The sequence below is a fragment of the Pseudorasbora parva genome, chromosome 15 (genome assembly GCF_024679245.1).
Source record: "Pseudorasbora parva isolate DD20220531a chromosome 15, ASM2467924v1, whole genome shotgun sequence".
In the NCBI taxonomy this organism is placed as follows: Eukaryota; Metazoa; Chordata; class Actinopteri; order Cypriniformes; family Gobionidae; genus Pseudorasbora; species Pseudorasbora parva.
In genome coordinates, this window is record NC_090186.1 from 9,855,496 (window position 1) to 9,873,069 (window position 17,574).

The 17,574-nt window shown below is 37.5% G+C and overlaps 2 protein-coding genes across 2 annotated transcripts; one reads left to right on the top strand and one right to left on the bottom strand.

Annotated features, from left to right (window-relative positions):
* The first annotated feature begins 823 nt into the window (after window positions 1–823).
* Window positions 824–7,153, top strand: baalcb (BAALC binder of MAP3K1 and KLF4 b). The gene is made up of 4 exons (XM_067417049.1): window positions 824–981; window positions 1,473–1,802; window positions 3,064–3,254; window positions 6,156–7,153. Exons 2-4 carry the CDS (start codon window positions 1,619–1,621, stop codon window positions 6,327–6,329), a joined length of 549 nt encoding a protein of 182 aa, XP_067273150.1. The 5' UTR covers window positions 824–981; window positions 1,473–1,618; the 3' UTR covers window positions 6,330–7,153.
* A 145-nt stretch (window positions 7,154–7,298) lies between these two features.
* Window positions 7,299–15,835, bottom strand: nme6 (NME/NM23 nucleoside diphosphate kinase 6). Its single transcript, XM_067417050.1, has 5 exons — window positions 15,399–15,835; window positions 12,350–12,449; window positions 11,876–11,915; window positions 9,390–9,550; window positions 7,299–7,744 (listed from the first exon to the last, which is right to left on the bottom strand). Exons 1-5 carry the CDS (start codon window positions 15,474–15,476, stop codon window positions 7,596–7,598), a joined length of 528 nt encoding a protein of 175 aa, XP_067273151.1. The 5' UTR covers window positions 15,477–15,835; the 3' UTR covers window positions 7,299–7,595.
* Between the last annotated feature and the right edge of the window lie 1,739 nt (window positions 15,836–17,574).

Here is a 17,574-nt window from a genome sequence, read left to right on the forward strand (position 1 = left end):
TAGAGTCATGATAGGTCCTTACACCAAGATGTGGCTGGAGATTAGGAAGGCCGAGTCAGATTCGAGGAAAAAACACTCTCAGCTGCCAAATTTCTACTGCAGCAATATTCTGTCTTCAATTTCACTCCCTCATTTTTGTTGCATGTTGGCGAAGAAAGATGAAGGAGCAGGAAGAGGTGGATCTTAATATCAGACATTCTTTCTTTCTTTCTTTCTTTCTTTCTTTCTTTCTTTCTTTCTTTCTTTCTTTCCAAACTAAAATAGCGAGACAAATAACGGTTATGAACCTCCAGTGTTGCACATTACAGTCATACCAATCATTAATCTAAATCACATTAGGAGGGCCTTTGCCATTAACAAAATGGCAGATCCTTGTAGAAATGGTATCAAATGTCTAATCACTGAGAGAGTGCAATTTCCTCTTACTGTCATAAATTCATATGGAATGGATCATATGCCATAACAGCAAATGGTAAACATTTACAACTCTAATTTCAATGGCGCAAATGTGCAATTTTCTTTTTTGATTTTAGAAGTGCAAATTGTAGAAGTGCTCTATTTTTCTGTCTTTTTTCAATAACAAAAACACCACTGTATGTCTTCAGAAAGGAATATCACAATACTGTAACAATAACAGGGCTGGATAGTAGGCTACTGTTAACAGGGGTGGATTTTAAGAAATATGTCCAAAATCACATACTTACTCGTTAATCTTAGCCAAATAATAGGAGGGTCAGCATCATTCACATGAGAGAGAGAGAGAGAGAGAGAGAGAGAGAGAGAGAGAGAGAGAGAGAGAGAGAGAGAGAGAGAGAGAGAGATGAGGGAGGGTCATCATTTTAGTGTTTGTTTTTTTTCCCTCTCGTCGCGGTAGAGCTCTTCTATGAATCTTGGAAATTATGTTTTGAAAAGAGTAATAAATACAGTAAAAACGAATACCGAGGAAAACTATTCGACTCCTGATTCCTGTGTCCACTTAAGGTAGGCTATATCAAACATATCTGTCGCGCGAAATTCTCAATGCATTCAGCACATTTGAAAGAATTAAAACATTTTTTTTTGCCTACTGCATACTAGAAAATGCATGTTTCTGCACATTTATATGTTCTCTAAATCTGTTTGAGAGCGCGCGCCGTCACCACAGTATAAATACGACATGTAGGCTATCATACTAATGAATGATCATTATATTGCATGCCAGGGGAAACTAACTGTAGCCCACATCGCTAGATTCAAATTATTAATCTGTTCTGAATATAATGTATTGATCTCTTTATTATTTGGACCAGAGGACATTAATTCGTCTTGTTTACATCATGTGCATATCCGAGCGCTGAACTCTAGAAATGTACAGATACTCATTCATGATATATGACGTGACATGCTTAATTTCAAGCCAATTAATTAACTACAAGGAAACAAAAAGCTAATTCCTTACTTCCAATATTATTTTAAATCGTTCTCTTCCATAGAATTAGTCCCGGATCTCCATGTTTGCCTGACTTGACACCTGACCAGCGGAAGACTACTGATTTTTGCAACAAAATGACGGTGATATATTCGGGAGGTATTCTAATGGACCTAGAATCCAAGGCGGTGTAGCTTTGTCTTTGACATCATGGGTTGTGGAGGCTCCAGGACAGATGTGTTGGAGCCGAGATATATGGAGAGCTGGACCAAAGAGACAGAGTCCACTTGGCTGACCAGCACAGACACAGACTTACCCCTGTCATCCATCCAGAGCATCCCCTCAGAAAACTCTTCAGAGGCGGGCTTCCCATCAGAGAAAACGGCCAACCTTGGTGAGAATGGACTGAGATATATATTTTGAGGCATTGGTCTCATTTTAAAAGCTTTGAAATTACACAAATCTGCATTATGTTGTCACATTTAGTAGTTAAATTGGTTACTTAACCCATTAAAACCTTCACATATTTCCTTCCCAAAATGATAGGAAAGTGTTACGAGTCTGCTGTTGGTGTGCAATTGATTCAAGTAGGCCTCTTGTTGCCATGGCGATGGTTAAATCCCTTCAGTACAAACAGTATGAGCACAATAAGCACTCCCTACCTCTTTGTGGCGAATTGTTACACTTAGGACAGCTACAGTGATAAAATTATAATTTTAAAATAAACTGATAGCAGATCATTAAAATAGACAACATGGCATTGACTAAGACTACTAGAGTCATTTTTCTATGTCTTTTTGTTTTGTTTTAAGCCCTGTTAGTAAAACGTCAGTGAGCTATATTACACATTTATTTAAATTTATTTGAAATAAAATCATGTTATTTTATATAAGTCGTTGCTGCTGTTTTGGATCAAATGAATGCATTCCTGCTCAATAAAAATATTTATTTCTTTATTAAAACTAAACAAAAATCTTCCTTGAATGTAGTGTATCACTGTTTCCACAAAAAATAATTCAACACAACGGTTTCAACATTGATAATAGGCAATACATGTTTCTTGAGTACAAAATTAACATATTAGAATATTATCTAAAGGATCATGTGACATTGAAGACTGTACTGGTGCTGAAAATTCAGCTTTGCATCAAAGGAATAAATTACATTACATTTTAAAATACATTAAAATAGAAACTATTTATTTTAAGTCCCTCTGTTGTCAGTAATTGCATCCCTTAAACTCATCTTTGGTCACAAAAATGTCTTCATGGCTTGCCTTAAAATAGCTTGAATGTAAATCTACACCCTTCATTTAGAATGCGTGGATGCATAAATATGCAAATGAGCCCCACCTCCACTCAATCACCCGAGCTGATCCACTGTGTGAACTTTACTATAGTAAACTCTGCACAAAGGCAAGGCAATACTGGTTTAATTCAGCCATTTAAATGTGAACCAGAAACTGATAGATGGATGGATGGATGGATGGATGGATGGATGGATGGATGGATGGATGGATGGATGGATGGATGGATGGATGGGCTAACCATATATGTACCTCCTTCCATCTGATTGTGAAATATTCCTGATTTGACCATCAGTGAATTTGTTTACAAAAGAATGAACAACTTCCATATTTCTATCTCATTTATTAGATCTCTTTGATGATGGTCTGTCTGCTCCAGCTCAGGCATATCTGAAAGTATGTTCTGCCATGTCTGAGGTGGGACTGAATGACATGAAAACTGGCACCACCCCTACAATACTCTCTTCCCAAGAGCAGGAAGTGCTGTCTTCTTCTGCTACCACAGTGCAGAGGAGAAGTGTGTTGCGAACTGAGGAAATTGTAAGTATTTTATCCCAAAATAATGGTAGTATTTAGTTTTAGTTTTATGTACCCCATCATCCACACCACACTTAAAATGATTGTTCATTTGATTACAGTAGTTCACTTTTAAAGGTCCTATGGCATGGATTTTTTATTATATTTTAGAATGTTTCCTGAGGTGTACTTATATTGTCAGATTTTTACATCATAAAGTGTCATAATTAAAAAAATAAAAGCCATTTTTCTTTCCTGATATTAGCTCTCTCTCTCTGGCTTCAATACTCTGTTTCAAGGGGTGTGTCTGCTGTGAGACTTCACTGAAAGCGCCCACTGTTGTGATTGGCTGACATCTTTGCATTTGAAATGAGTATTAGTTTACCGGGGGAGTGGTTTAGAGAGGTCTGCATGCAAGCACTGCCAGCCAGAGATAGGCAGACTGAGCACTGCATTCGTGGACCAGAGAGACGATAAAGATTACTGAGAAAGTTATATTCTACTGAGTTGTTGAGAGCGCTGTGAGCGCGAGTTTATTTTGTTTGTATCTGAGAGTTCTGAATAAACACGAGTCCCAGTCACGCTGACCCTTATTCTATGAACTTTGCAACGTTATTTCTCTCACAAAATGCTTTCACCACAACTAACAACAAACACGACATGAATACAGTAAGAGCTTCTGTTGAGTATAACAGTGTCATTCATTATAATGGCAGTTTGGACAGCAGATATACCTGTGGTTGAAAGATTCAAACATTATAAAGAGTGTTCTTTGATAACTCTCTGTAGTTTAATCATTTAAAAAACAGATTTGTTTCAAGCAACTAACAGAAAGGACGTGAAGTTGATGGTTTTAGTCACTGGCTTGATTCACTGACGCATCAAGACGGCCAGCTGCAGGACTGACAGTTTTAAATGATTTAGAAAGAAAGTCTGTGTGAACTTGAATTATTAGCAACACATGAGAAATCACTGATCACAGATAAAGCAGACAATGGTAAATCCTGCTGCTGACATCGCGACTGATAAACTGAATCCATTCTCTAATTCTCTGGATGGGCAAAGCAGAGGAAGGGGAGGAAACCTTTCCTGGTATGACGTCATAACAGGAGAATTCAAGATCAGCTTGCCTGGGGCCTATTGCACAAAACTAGGATAAGGGATTATGCTGGGATATATTGGTGATGCTGGCTTAATTTATCCGCTAATATACAATTATCTTTCATTATCGTTCGTGGTGTGAGTGTGCCTTCAGGGTAAGTTTACACAAAATTTTGCATACAGATGACAAGATCACCAAGATATCCCAGCTTAATCCCTTATCCTAGTTTTGTGCAATAGGCTCTCATTTTCTCAAAGGCAGAGAAAGAGCCAGAACTCTGTTTACACCGATACAAATTTCTAGCCATTTGAGGACAATATTCAGGCTAGGGGAACTCATATTAATGTTGAAAAACCTCATAAAATTAAAATTTCATGCCATGGGACCTTTAAACAATTGATTAGCACATGAAAAATTGACTTGTAGCTTCCTTTCAAATTAATGAGACATATGAGTTTGTTTGGCTTTAACAGTTTTTGACAGTCCAGGAGGACATTTTAGAGAAACTATCTCTGAAATAAAATATGTTTGCACGGCACATTCCACAGATGCTCGACTGGATTAAGATTTGGGGAATTTGGAGGCCAAATCAACACTTCAAACTTTTTGTTTTGCTCCTCAAACCATTCCTGAAACATTTTTGCTTTGCGGCAGGGCACATAATCCTGCTAAAAGATGTCACAGCCAATGTCGTTTTAAAGGGTGTACATGGTCTGCAACAATGCTTAGGTAGGTAGTAAATGACAAAGTAATATCCACATGGATGGCTGTACCAAAGGTTTCCCAGCAGAACATTGCACAAAGCATCACACTGCCTCCGCTGTCTTGCCTTCTTCCCATAGTGCATCCTGGTGCCATGTGTTCCCCAGGTAAGAGATGCACACAAACCCGGCCATCCACGTGATGTAAAAGAAAATGTGATTTATCAGAACAGACAACCCATTTCCATTGTTCCGTGTTCCAGTTCTGATGCTCACACTATTGGCATTTTCGGTGGAAGACAGTGGTCAGCATGGGCACCCTGACTGGTCTGCGGCTATGCAGCCCCACACGCAACCAACTGCAGTGCACTGTGTATTCTGACACTTTTCTATCAGAAACAGCATTACATTTTTGAGCAATATGAGCTACAGTAGTTTGTCTGTTTGATCGCACCACAAAGGCCAGCCTTCGCTTCCCACGTACATCAATGAGCCGTGGCCGCCCATGATCCTGTCGCCAGTTCATCACTGTTCCTTCCTTGGACCACTTTTGATAGACACTGACCACTGCAGACCAGAAACACCCCAGAAGAGCTGCAGTTTTGGAGAAGCTCTGACCCAGTCATCTAGCCATCACAATTTGGCCGTTGTCAAACTCGCAAAAATCCTTACACTTGCCCATTTTTCTGCTTCTAAAACATCAACTTTGAGGACAAAATGTTCACTTGCTGCCTAAAATATCCACCCACTAACAGGTGCTATGATGAAGAGAGATAATCAGTGTTATTCACTTCACCTGTCAATGGTCATAATGTCATGCCTGATTGTGTGTATATGACCTTTTGTTTATTTATCTGAGAAATATAATTGACACGCTTAAAAAAAGGTTCTTTATTGGCTATATGGTTCCATAAGGAACCTTTAACATTAGTTTAGTCCTTTCCTTTGCACAAAAGATTATTTTGTCGAAATATTCTTCACACCAAGACAAAAGGAGGTTCTTTTAAAGAACTGATTACTGAAAGGTTTTTGGGGAGAGTGTAGGTTTCAGGAAATGTGTAAGCAACTAAGGGAAAACTGTTACTGTCATGTCTGATAATCTTTTAATGTCATCCTCATTAGACCAAATGGCAGGACAACAGGATGTCCACCAAGCAAGTGACCATTACTGTGACTCAAAGTATACGGCAGGTGGACAAGAGCGGGAAGATCAAAGAGACATCGCAAACCACCTATGAGGTCATGAAACCGGTGGATGGTCTGATGGACTCAGCCGTTGACTCAGTGCCTCAATGAGGTGGATACACAAAACCTCGTAAAGATTGTGTTTTGGATTTCGTGAGAACTTTCGTGAAGATGTCATGGACCAAAGAAGTAAAAAGCAGGGATGACCTAAATGAACAAGTTCGTCAGTGATTAACGGGTATCATTCAAGGGTCAATGAATTGTTTGTTTCATCATTCAGTTACATTCGACTTCTTTAATATTGTCTATTTTTATCTACATCTTTCCTCTGTAATGTCTTTGTCATAATGTTCTTTAATGTTTTTCATTTTTTGATGCCAACAAAAAGAATCTTAGTAAAAGCATCTAGTGTACATACACTGAAAGCACAAGATAGATCGGGAAGGGGAATCAAGAGGTGGACACTTGACTCGACCTGCTGAATGATTTTGTGAAAAGTCTAACAAATATATACATATATATATTTAAATTCTTTAAAAACATATGAACACCACAAGTGTTTTTTGAAGTTGATAAAATTGCTTCAGTGTTGATTTTGGATTTGAAAATCAGGGCTTTTTTGTACATCCCATACACCTACTACCACACAATTGTTGCCTTCAAACAGTTACGCTTTTTTATTTTTGAGGTACAAGTGCAAACATTTGTTCAAAACCTAATTACAGTTACTGTAGCAAGATATAGCACTACTGTAAAAAGAGTAGTGTACAAGAATATGAAGCTTTGTTCCATTATTCCAACACTGTTTGATACATCACTGCTTTACTGACTGGAAGATGTTGTTTATTGAGTAAATAAATATTTATTGCAGTAATTTGGAAGAGCAATCCATTAACTAATGTTAATGAATTGAACCTTACTGTAAAGTATTCACAGTTAATCTGTTAAATAATGTGGTTTCCAGTATATTTTTTATTTATTCTTGTGGTTAACATAAATATAGGAATTTCATAAAGTTTAAATCAAAACCACACTGAACTTTAAACAATTATTACAGAATTATGTAGCTTTTGTTCGTGTTCAATATTTTTTAAAGGAATGTTTCAAAACCTTTAATTAATTAATTTTATTTTTACATGAAAAGTCCATAGAATTGAGCTTAGAGTTTGCTACACTAAGGACATTTATTGACTTTTACTGCAAAGCTAGTACATATACATCTCAACTCAAATGAATATAATTTTGGCAAAAGGTGAGGTACATATATTTAGTAGTCACAAAGGAGTAACATCAAAATATCAAATGCAGCAGAAAGGAAACATTTGGTGAAAGTCATATTCATGTAGCTCTGCAGAAGTACCATTAGCCTAGTGATCATCACGTGTCCTGGAGAGTGTGAATTTGTCTCTCCTTATTATATACAGTAAGTCCTACCCTAAAACGTGGCTCATCCATCACCATCCATTCATCTGCATTGAACTCTGGAAAGAAAAATGAAATCTCTCTCTTGGCTGATTCAATAGAATCTGAAAGAAAGAATATAATGCAATGCTGAATTATTAGTGTTTCGAATTATTAAAGGGTTACTTCAGTGATTAGCATGTGGCTTTGTATCAGTAGAAACCCTGGAGTATATTCAAATGATTGTGCTTTCCCCCCTCATATCTCCCCGAGACAAGACATTTATGCATTTTATTTCTGGAAAAATTCCTCCAATGACGCAAATTGACGATATTTGCGTCATAGGAGGAATGTTTGGCCAAAGACTAAAGACTACAGCCAGCAGGGGGAGCCATTTCTGCATGTTTTGAACCAGCGCATCGGGGATGGAGAACACACTCACAGCACTCAGCTGCAGCCTCAGGCATTCATGGAAACTGAACTATGCTGAGACAGAGAGCAAAGTAAGTCTTTTAACTTCTCAAATTAATTTCTATGAAAGTTAAGCTTCCAAAGGAATGAACTGAAAACGCGTCAGACTGTCCTTGCGTTGTGAATATATGCTGCGAATGTGGTCGCGATTACCTCAGCTCTCATCACGAGCTCATCAGCTCATGATGTTAAATGTAATCTTTGATCTCAGATTAATCTTCCGAGCGCTGAAGAAATTAGTCTTTATTTGATAAAACTGGAGATATGATTCTGAACAAGGATGGGCAAACTCGCTCATGGAGGGCCCCTGTCTTGCAGAGTTGAACTCAAACCCAAATCCGGATAACTGGAAAGCTACAGGCAGGTGAGTTTTATCAGGGTTGGAGGACAGTGGCCCTACAGGACCAAGTTTGCCCATTAGCCTTTAATTATCTATTCTACTCTGTCCAGCTATTAAAGGAACACCCCATTTTCCAACACCCCTATATTTAAACAGTTGTGTTTGACTGTTTTCAAATCCATTCAGCCGATCTCCGGGTCTGGAGGTAGCACTGTTAGCATAGCTTAGCATAGATCATTGATTCTGATTAGACCGTTAGCATCGCACTCAAAAATGACAAGACTTTTGATATTTTTCCTATTTAATACTTAATATACACTTTTGTAGTTACATCGTGTACTAAGACCGACGAATGTTGTGATTTTCTAGGCCAATATGGCTAGGAACTACACTCTCATTCCTGCGTAATAATCAAAAAACTGCTGCCATACCATGGGTGCAGCAGCGCAATGATATTACGCAGCACCTAAAAATAGGCTAACTTCTGTAAACCTAACCAATGTGACAACCTGATTGCACAGGGAGCATGCTGGGGACTATTTTCAGATGCCGAGTAATATCATTGCGCTGCACCTGTGGTATGGCAGCAATTCCCTGATTATTACGCAGAAAGAGAGTAAATTTCCTAGCCATATCAGTCTAGAAAAATCACAACTTTTCATTTTACGTCGGCCTTCATACACAATGTAACTACAGAAGTGCCAAGTATTAAATAGGAAAAATATCGAAAGTCTTTGGTCATTTTTGAGTGAGAAACGGTCTAATCTGAATCAATGTTCTATGCTAAGCTATGCTAAAAGGGCTACCGCCAGACCTCGAGATCGGCTGAATAGATTTGAAAAGGGTAAAACAACTTTTTAACTCTAGGGGAGTTGGAAAATAAGCCTATTTCCAAAAAAAGTGGAGTGTTCCTTTAACTGTTCAATTTTAAACATCTTCATCAAAACAGATTACTCTACCTGAACCATGAGTGGTGTTCCTGGTGTCAGTCAGCCCGTACTGGCCTCGAAGGGTGTCTGGTGAAGTGAAACGAGCTCTAAACACTTTTGTAGGACCCATCATCCCCCTCCAGTGAGTGACAGCGTCTTCCCTGGCAAGGATGTACGCTCTCATTGGGCCACTATTGTGAGAACAAGAGTTCATGTGAACAGCAGGATTACACAGAGAGCGGAGGCAACATTGTCTTTCCCTAGATGGATAAACAGAATTGAATCCAAACTGAAAAGTGTGATCATTTCTTATATGACATCAATAACAGGCCTAGTCAATAAAGATGAGTATTACTGACTTAGTGGCTCTGTAGGCACACACATGGAACTAAAGACGTAGGAATAATAAGTGGCTTATTTTTAAATTACCCTGACGTATACTAAAATACGTGTGCTGCACTAATGTTTTATCTTCCGCAGACAAAGACACGTTCTGAGGGCAGGGTGCCATGGTAACGTCTGCCTCATCTCACTGTCCAAACTGGATCAACCGCTACATTAACAACGAGCATTGATGTCCCTCTCCACAGATCATATATCTGCATTCATTATTCTCTTCAAAAAAAAGATGGGTAATAATACAGCATACAGCATTAGTAGTTTGGGGTCATTAAGTATGTTTTTTACAGAATGCTTTTGAGAGAAGTCACTTATTTTTACCAATGCTTCATTAATATAATCAAACAAACAGTACAAACAGTAATATTGTGATACATTATTACAATTTAAAATAACTTCTCTATTTTAATGCATAATGAGCTTTTTACACTGTTATAAAGACTTGGATACCATCCTAAACATAGACAAAAAAAATGTTGGACGTTTGATGGAGCCAAAAAGACTCCTTCCGGTTTCTCATAAGTTTCGGAAAGTTTTTTCCAAGTATGGGTCTATCTGACGTCAGATATGGTGGAATGTCCTGGTACGGGATCTTCTCCCGGAAGGGCGTGAGCGTGACCCTGTTGTTCTTTGTGTTGTTAGCTATCGACTCATTCATTCAAATGCGAATTTGTATGTAAACACGCACTAGTCTGACATGTAAGGAATGTTTGCTCAAAGGCTAAAGACTACAGCCAGCAGAGGGAGCCATTTCCGCATGTTTTGAACCCGCGCATGGGGGATGGAGATCACACTCAGAGCTCAGCTCGCAGCTACAGGCACTCATTTAAACGGAGCTATGCTGAGCAATGAAAGTCTTTTAACTTCTCAAATTAATTTCTATAAAAGTTACGCTTGCAAAGAAATGAACTGAAACGTGCCAGACTGAACTCGCGTTGTGAATGTATGCCGCGAGTGTAGTCGCGATTACCTCAGCTCTCATCACGAGAGCTCATCAGCTCATTTATCTAAATCCTGCAGTTAGTGCTCAGTGCTGTGATACTCGCGCGGTGACTCACTCATTATATTAAACACACACGTTCAGTTTTTAATTGTAGTGTCTTCTCCAACTCAGTCACAGTAATCCAGTAGGTAGCTTTGGGAGTGGCCTCACAGGGCAGCGAAGCGTTCTGGGAATTGTAGTCTTTCATCCCCATAAGACAAAAATACATTTTCTGTCTTTGCTCAGTCTAGAGAGCACCAAATTCAAAAATAATTTCACAAGTCTACTACATTGATGACCCAGTTTAAATACACATTCATCTTCCCAGCGCTAAAGTACCACTTTAAGATTGACTGTAACTGAGTGCCCCACCCCAAGTAGTAATTTCTTTACATTTCTTTAAAGCTACACTGTGTTACTTTTTTAGTTTATTCTTAGCTAAAACACTTAGTTCTTTCAAAAATATGTGCTCATTAATGTATATTTACTTCTTTCAAGTAGTAAAGTATTCTCATAAGTTAATATGCCATTGAAAATACATACGGGTGAGGGGTTCGAATGCTGGTCGCCATGTTGCCCCTCCATCTTGAAAGTACATTAGCCAAAGAGGGACATACCCGTAAATTCAAGCTTCGCTTTTTGCGTTTTAACACTCAAGGCAGTCATGAACGAGGTCGAACTGGAAGCCATGTTAATCTTGGACTAAATCGGCCACCGTAGGAGTTAAAACGAAATCGAAATTGAGAGGAACAGAAACTAATATTCACTGGATTGTCATATACCTTTACACCGCTAGATGGGGGGAAATATCACACAGTGTAGCTTTAAATAGACAGACCCCATATTTTAAAATATTCAGATAGAACAAAAAGCTATATAAAAAAGATCTATTTCTTTACATTCTTTTTTAATGTTGTGATTTAAATGTTTACGTCTTGGATGAAAAATGTCTATGAACCTAAAGGATAATCCGTTCAGATGGTATTATGAGGAAATTGATTTCTGAAGATTCTAGACTTATGAACCTCCATATCAAATAATTGTTAATTTTCTTTTCCACAAGACTATTAGTCTAGAACTTTAAGCTGCATTGTAGGCAATTTTATGGTTAGTGAGAAAACGACAAAACATTTACCTTGACATGAATTCAACCAGTCTTTGATAGAAAAATCGTCCTGTAAAATAAAAACAGTGCTGATGCTGAATGTTTTAATGCATATTTTGATTAGTTTATCAATATCCACTAAGAATGAATCAACAAGGGTAATGTGGTTTATGCAGCAGATTTTTGCTGCAATCTGTTAATATGGTCTGACAAGCTTTTGCAAAGATAATGCAGACATCTGAATGCGAGGCAGCTGCTTTTCTTTGGATGTGGGGTATGATAAGCTGAGAATGAGTAACATGTTCTCTCTGCACATGCTGTCTCAACATTATATCTCCAGGTTATGTGAAGCCTTTGCAATGACTCACCCCTGTTTAAAATCACACATCACATAGACACCCACCCACACATGTACTGTGCTTAACCATTCAATCTGTTACAAAGATACAAACACAGACCATTTTCATTCATGCACTGCATTTCATAGATACGATCATTTTCTACCTGCATGTTCAGCATAAAACTTTTTTGAATCTTCTGTCCTCCACATCAGATCTTTCCTTCTAATGATAATGAAGTTTTCGAGAATCTTCTGATGAAGGGCCTGAAATTAAAAGAAACAATATATTAATGTTTCTGTGCTCCATCTAGGGCTGTGCTCAGAATATCGATCCAACAATACATCGTCATGAACTCCTGACAATGCGTATATCGATACAGCAGCTGCAGTGTCGATTCTGTGTGCTTTGAATGTAGCCAATTATCACGTGACGTCAAGTGGTGCCAATTTTTGCAAAGCAAGCAGCCTTTTGAGACATTTAAAGGGGTCATGAACTGAGAAATCCAATTTTCCTTGAGCTTTTAGCATAAGAGGTCATCATACTAAAGGAATATAATGTAAGTTTCAGAACTGAAAACGCCCTTGTTAGTCCAATGAAAGCTTTCATTGAAACCAGGCCCAGCAAACGGCAGGTTGTAATGTAATGACTCATGTACAGTCAGATGTTCTTTGTCTGTGTGGCAGTAAATCAAACCAGTGCCTAAAGGTCAACTTGCATTGTTTCTCTTAGTAGGATGAAAATAATCAGTTATTTAACGGTGATTAAATTCTATAATAAAAGCGATCAAAGAAAGCTAATGTCACTGTGGTCTGTGATGTAATTTGTAAAGTAAAAATTCCCCCGCAAATTACCTACCATATTTCGCCGAACACCGAGGTCCTGTGATAATAGTAGTCCATCATTTTTTCATTTATTGCATCATTTTTGCAAGTTTTTTTTTTCTTCCTGTGAGCATTTCTATCTTTATCTTTCACGAAGAATGAGTCTGCATTCATAATGCGCACTATTATGAATTCCTGTGCAGCCGCATGGATTATACTTTCACTTTAGAATGAGTAGTAAACTGATTGAATGGTGTGTTTAATATTAACATCAATACTATTCTTAATGAAAAACAGAACAGAACAAAGACAAGCTTGTTTAAATGGGCGCTTTTACATTTAGCATTGAAACTGAATCATCCGCCGTGTGTCCGCTTCTCACTCATGATAAATGAAATCTGACTCGTGCCGCTGGTCTCTGCTCAGTTCATGGTGTCTGTTCTCTAACTGAACGAAATTATGTTTATTTATTACTATAAAATAATCAAAACGATATCGATGTCCGTTTATGATTTCATACGGCTATATCTATAATGAAGTCTTGACATCGTATCTGGGAGAAGTCAGTAAATTCGAGTAAAATCACAGGCTTTGCTTATCCTGTGCGAATGCGCCACGCAAATCTCAGATGTGCGGGAGTAATTTCTAAATCACAGAAGTCCCTAGATAATACTAATCCAGTGCGACTAGTGCTTAAGAGAGTAATGCTTAGCTATTTCAAATGGAAAGACGTTAATAACGCCAATCACAGCAGTGGGCGTTAACACTGAACTCTCACAGCAGACACGCCCCTTTAAACAGAGCGTTCAAATCAGAGCGCTATAAAACCAGGGTAGGAGAAATGCCTTTTATTTATAAATTATGAAAATGTTTGATGTAAAAAGCATTCTAACATAAGTGTACCCCAGGAAGTATCATAAAACAATAAAACAATGCAGTTCATGACCCCTTTAAAATGGATAAGAGGATTTTAAGTTGTTATAGTTCTTACATTTATGGAATATGTTTTCAGTTTTATTTAGCCAATGATCATTGTTGACACGCTTCAGTGTCACTATAAATGACACAAATGAAATCGCATCGTGATGCGTATCGTATTGAGACATTGTTGGTGATGCATAGCCCTCCATCTGCATCTCTTTAAACCAAAACTCATTGTTGGTGGTTAATAAAATGCAAATGGAAGCCTGTCGGAGTTTTGCTGTAGGCTTTTCATTTCATCTTTTCCCAACAATATGAAAAGTATCTCAGCAAAAAGTTAAAAAAGGAGTTAATTAAGAGTTTTAATCTCCCAAAGGAACAAGGGTAAATGCTGTGAGGAAAATACATCTCAGACTAATGAAAACACAAACATTTAATTTAGAATCCGCTGGTGTAAATTAAAGCAGCCTGGGCTTCAGTTTTCAAACCATGTGCATGAGGAAATTGTCGTTAATTAAAGGCACCCTTTATCTCTTTGAAGCGACAGAGAGGAAATTAAATCAAGCAAGATGTAGGCTTGTTTTAATAGTAAAGACAAATTATTATGTAGCCTTAAGCCTCCATATACAGCCTATATTTTAAATTATGTGCCATCCATCTTTCTTCATTAAAAGATTAAAACTCAGCAGGATGGGTAGACCAGGGCTAGTTATCACACTTCTTGTTCAGGATACTAATAGTACCTCCTGAGATTTAGTTTTTTTTATTTTATTATTATTATAATATATATATATATATATATATATATATATATATATATATATATATATATATATATATATATATATATATATATATATATATATATAAATTTAACAAGCCATTTGCATGACCACAACATAATTCTCTGATGTTAGTTGACATGAAGGTAACTAGATTAAATATTAATTAAATACACTGTTATACCAAGGCAATGAAGGGACTTCTTGAACAAGTCTGGGCGGACTACTGGTTGCGTCTGGTTTGGAACCATAGACTTTTTTTATTTTTTATTTTTTAGACTGTTTGGCACAGCATGACGATCAGACGTACTTTCCTGTCTCCCTATCTTATGCATGTTGCATGCAGTTTATTTATTTTTCCTGGAGTTTTTTTAGTTAGTAAAAGGTATTGTTAGTGTCCTAATTATTCTACCTATGACTTGAATTGTCTTCCGCCTATAAACTGTCTTAAAGACTGCTTCACAGATGCATGTGCAAAAATGATTTATGGTTATTTCCATGGTTATTTCAAAAACATATAGTCCTTATCCTTTTGTCTAATAAAGATCTGTAAAGCTTATTTGAATTTTACTAAATGTAAAACCTTCATTTTCCTGAGTTTAGTTTGTTGCCATTTAATTTTTCTTTAGTTATTTATATATTAACTAAACAGGTGTTCATTATAACAGCTGCAACGTCATCATCTCACCTCCAGAATGAGAGGATGGGCCACAGCATCTGGTTTGACGACCGCGAGGGTGAGCTGCAGTGCCTTCACACACCGCATGTCTGCGATTGCTTTAATTTCCCGATTTCACTTCTGTTAAAAGGCATCCATGGACTTGTATATCCCCCGTGTTTTGTCTCACGATCGATATGATGAATAGTTACACGCTAACCAGCAGATCTAACGTTAAACACACGAGAGCACAGCGCAGTTCAGAGCAATAATGCTTAGTACAATATAAATTTATTTATATAATATACACGACCCACCGAAGGAAAAAAAAACGTTGGATAGATCAGTTAGTGGTTAAATTTGATTTCAAATTGAACACCACCGATCGATTTATAAACTGTACGAGCTCCGTGCTGTGGGTTGTATGGGCGCCGCCATCTTGCGCGGTAGTAAACAGGAAGTAACACAGCGCGCAGCACATAGATCTGTGGCGCAGCAGCTCAGGAAAATTTCAACAGTGATATTCTTCACACGCTGTGTTGTCAATAAATCTACAAATAACAAACATCAACACAGTAGCATATATATTTTTAACAAAACAATCAGTACCTCAAAAGATGCTGTTATGCATCATATAGCCTAAAATAAATGATGTTAGATAAAACATTGTGGAAAGCTTTCAATAAAATAGGCCTACAGAAAATATTTGAAAGTTAGATGTAGAGGAAGTAAGATTTATATAGGCTCTATTTGATTTTTAGAAAGATGGCAGCAACATAATTTTGTTTAGTAATTTCATCAGCAATCTTTGCTGATATTCCAACACAGAAAAAGGGTGTCAGTCAAAGTTAACTCAGCCAATTGCCACTTGGGAAGTACCCTTAAAGAGGTTTATTTGTACCACAAAAAGGTTAATTGTATCTTAAACTACATATTAGCATGAACATAAAAAGACACATAACACATAACCTGAACTACTCACAGACATCTGAAGAACAGAAATGGAATAAAGATTCCCTAAGTGAGGGAAATTGAATAATGAGTCCCTATATTAAATAAGTTTATAAAAAAAGTACCAGTCTGTATTTAGTGTTGTCACCAATCTCATCCTCACAGCAGCAGCAGTACATATTACTAATATGCACATTTTAGGAGTAAAAAAAGGTGTGTGTGTATATATATATATATGTGTGTGTGTGTGTGTGTGTGTGTGTGTGTGTGTGTGTGTGTGTGTCCTTTTAAAGGGACAGTTCACCCCAAAATGAAAATTACCCCATGATTTACTTACCCTCAAGTCATCCTAAGTGTATATGACATTCTTCTTTCAGGCAAATACAATCGGAGTCATATCAAAAATCTCACTGCTCTATAATAGCAGTGAATGGCTGTTTCTGTTCTGAATCGAAGGGATGCGTTTGTGTGAAAAAAATCTCCATATTTAAAACTTTACAAACTGATGTCTCTAACTTCCGCTAACTGCCATATGCTCGTTCACGGGAGACTGGTGTTTCAGTGTATGACCTCCTATATGACGCTCCTATGCTCCTATATTGTCGCGGGAACTGAGTTTTGGTTTGCTCTGTCCGTTGCACTTCCACGTTCGTCACCAGAACTTATTCAATGCCTGCGTCCTACATCATAGGCTGGAACACTAGTCAATGCGCATACGACGCAGAAGTTGACAGTTAGTGGATGATGAATAGATGCACTTTTATGGACTTCAAAGAAACGGCCATTCACTGCCATTATAAAGCTTGAAAGAGCCAGGACATTTTTTAATATAACTCAGATTGTATTAGTCTGAAAGAAGAATATTATATGCACCTAGGATGACCTATAGAGTGGGTAAATCATGGGCTAATTTTCATTTTTGGATTAACTATCCTTTTAAGAGTACTGCAGTGACAAGCAATTTTGACACTCTTTTTCTCTGTGTGAATGATGACAGTGGTATGGGAAATTGGGCACTTTGCCTGAAGTTTGCACGCCTGTCAGATTATGGTTCTTAAAGGTCCCGTTCTTCGCATGTTTTCAAAGCTTTGATTATGTTTACAGTGTGCAATATAACATGAGTTCATGTTTCGCGTGTAAAAAAACAGTATTTTTCACACAATTTACTTATCTGTACAGTGCTGTTTTCTCTTTCCTAAAAACGGTCTGATGATTTCCTTGTTCTATGAAGTCCCTCCTTCAGAAACACGTAACG

What these genes read in the sequence shown, in the direction of transcription:
- nme6 (XM_067417050.1), bottom strand. Translation starts at nt 15,476, where the DNA reads ATGCGGTGTGTGAAGGCACTGCAGCTCACCCTCGCGGTCGTCAAACCA. An exon ending in GTTTTATGCTGAACATGCAG is followed by an intron (nt 11,916 to 12,349) that starts GTAGAAAATGAT and finishes TTTATTTTACAG; the next exon opens with GACGATTTTTCTATCAAAGA. An exon ending in CTGGTTGAATTCATGTCAAG is followed by an intron (nt 9,551 to 11,875) that starts GTAAATGTTTTG and finishes TTCTCACAATAG; the next exon opens with TGGCCCAATGAGAGCGTACA.
- baalcb (XM_067417049.1), top strand. Translation starts at nt 1,619, where the DNA reads ATGGGTTGTGGAGGCTCCAGGACAGATGTGTTGGAGCCGAGATATATG. An exon ending in AGAGAAAACGGCCAACCTTG is followed by an intron (nt 1,803 to 3,063) that starts GTGAGAATGGAC and finishes CTCATTTATTAG; the next exon opens with ATCTCTTTGATGATGGTCTG. An exon ending in TGTTGCGAACTGAGGAAATT is followed by an intron (nt 3,255 to 6,155) that starts GTAAGTATTTTA and finishes CATCCTCATTAG; the next exon opens with ACCAAATGGCAGGACAACAG.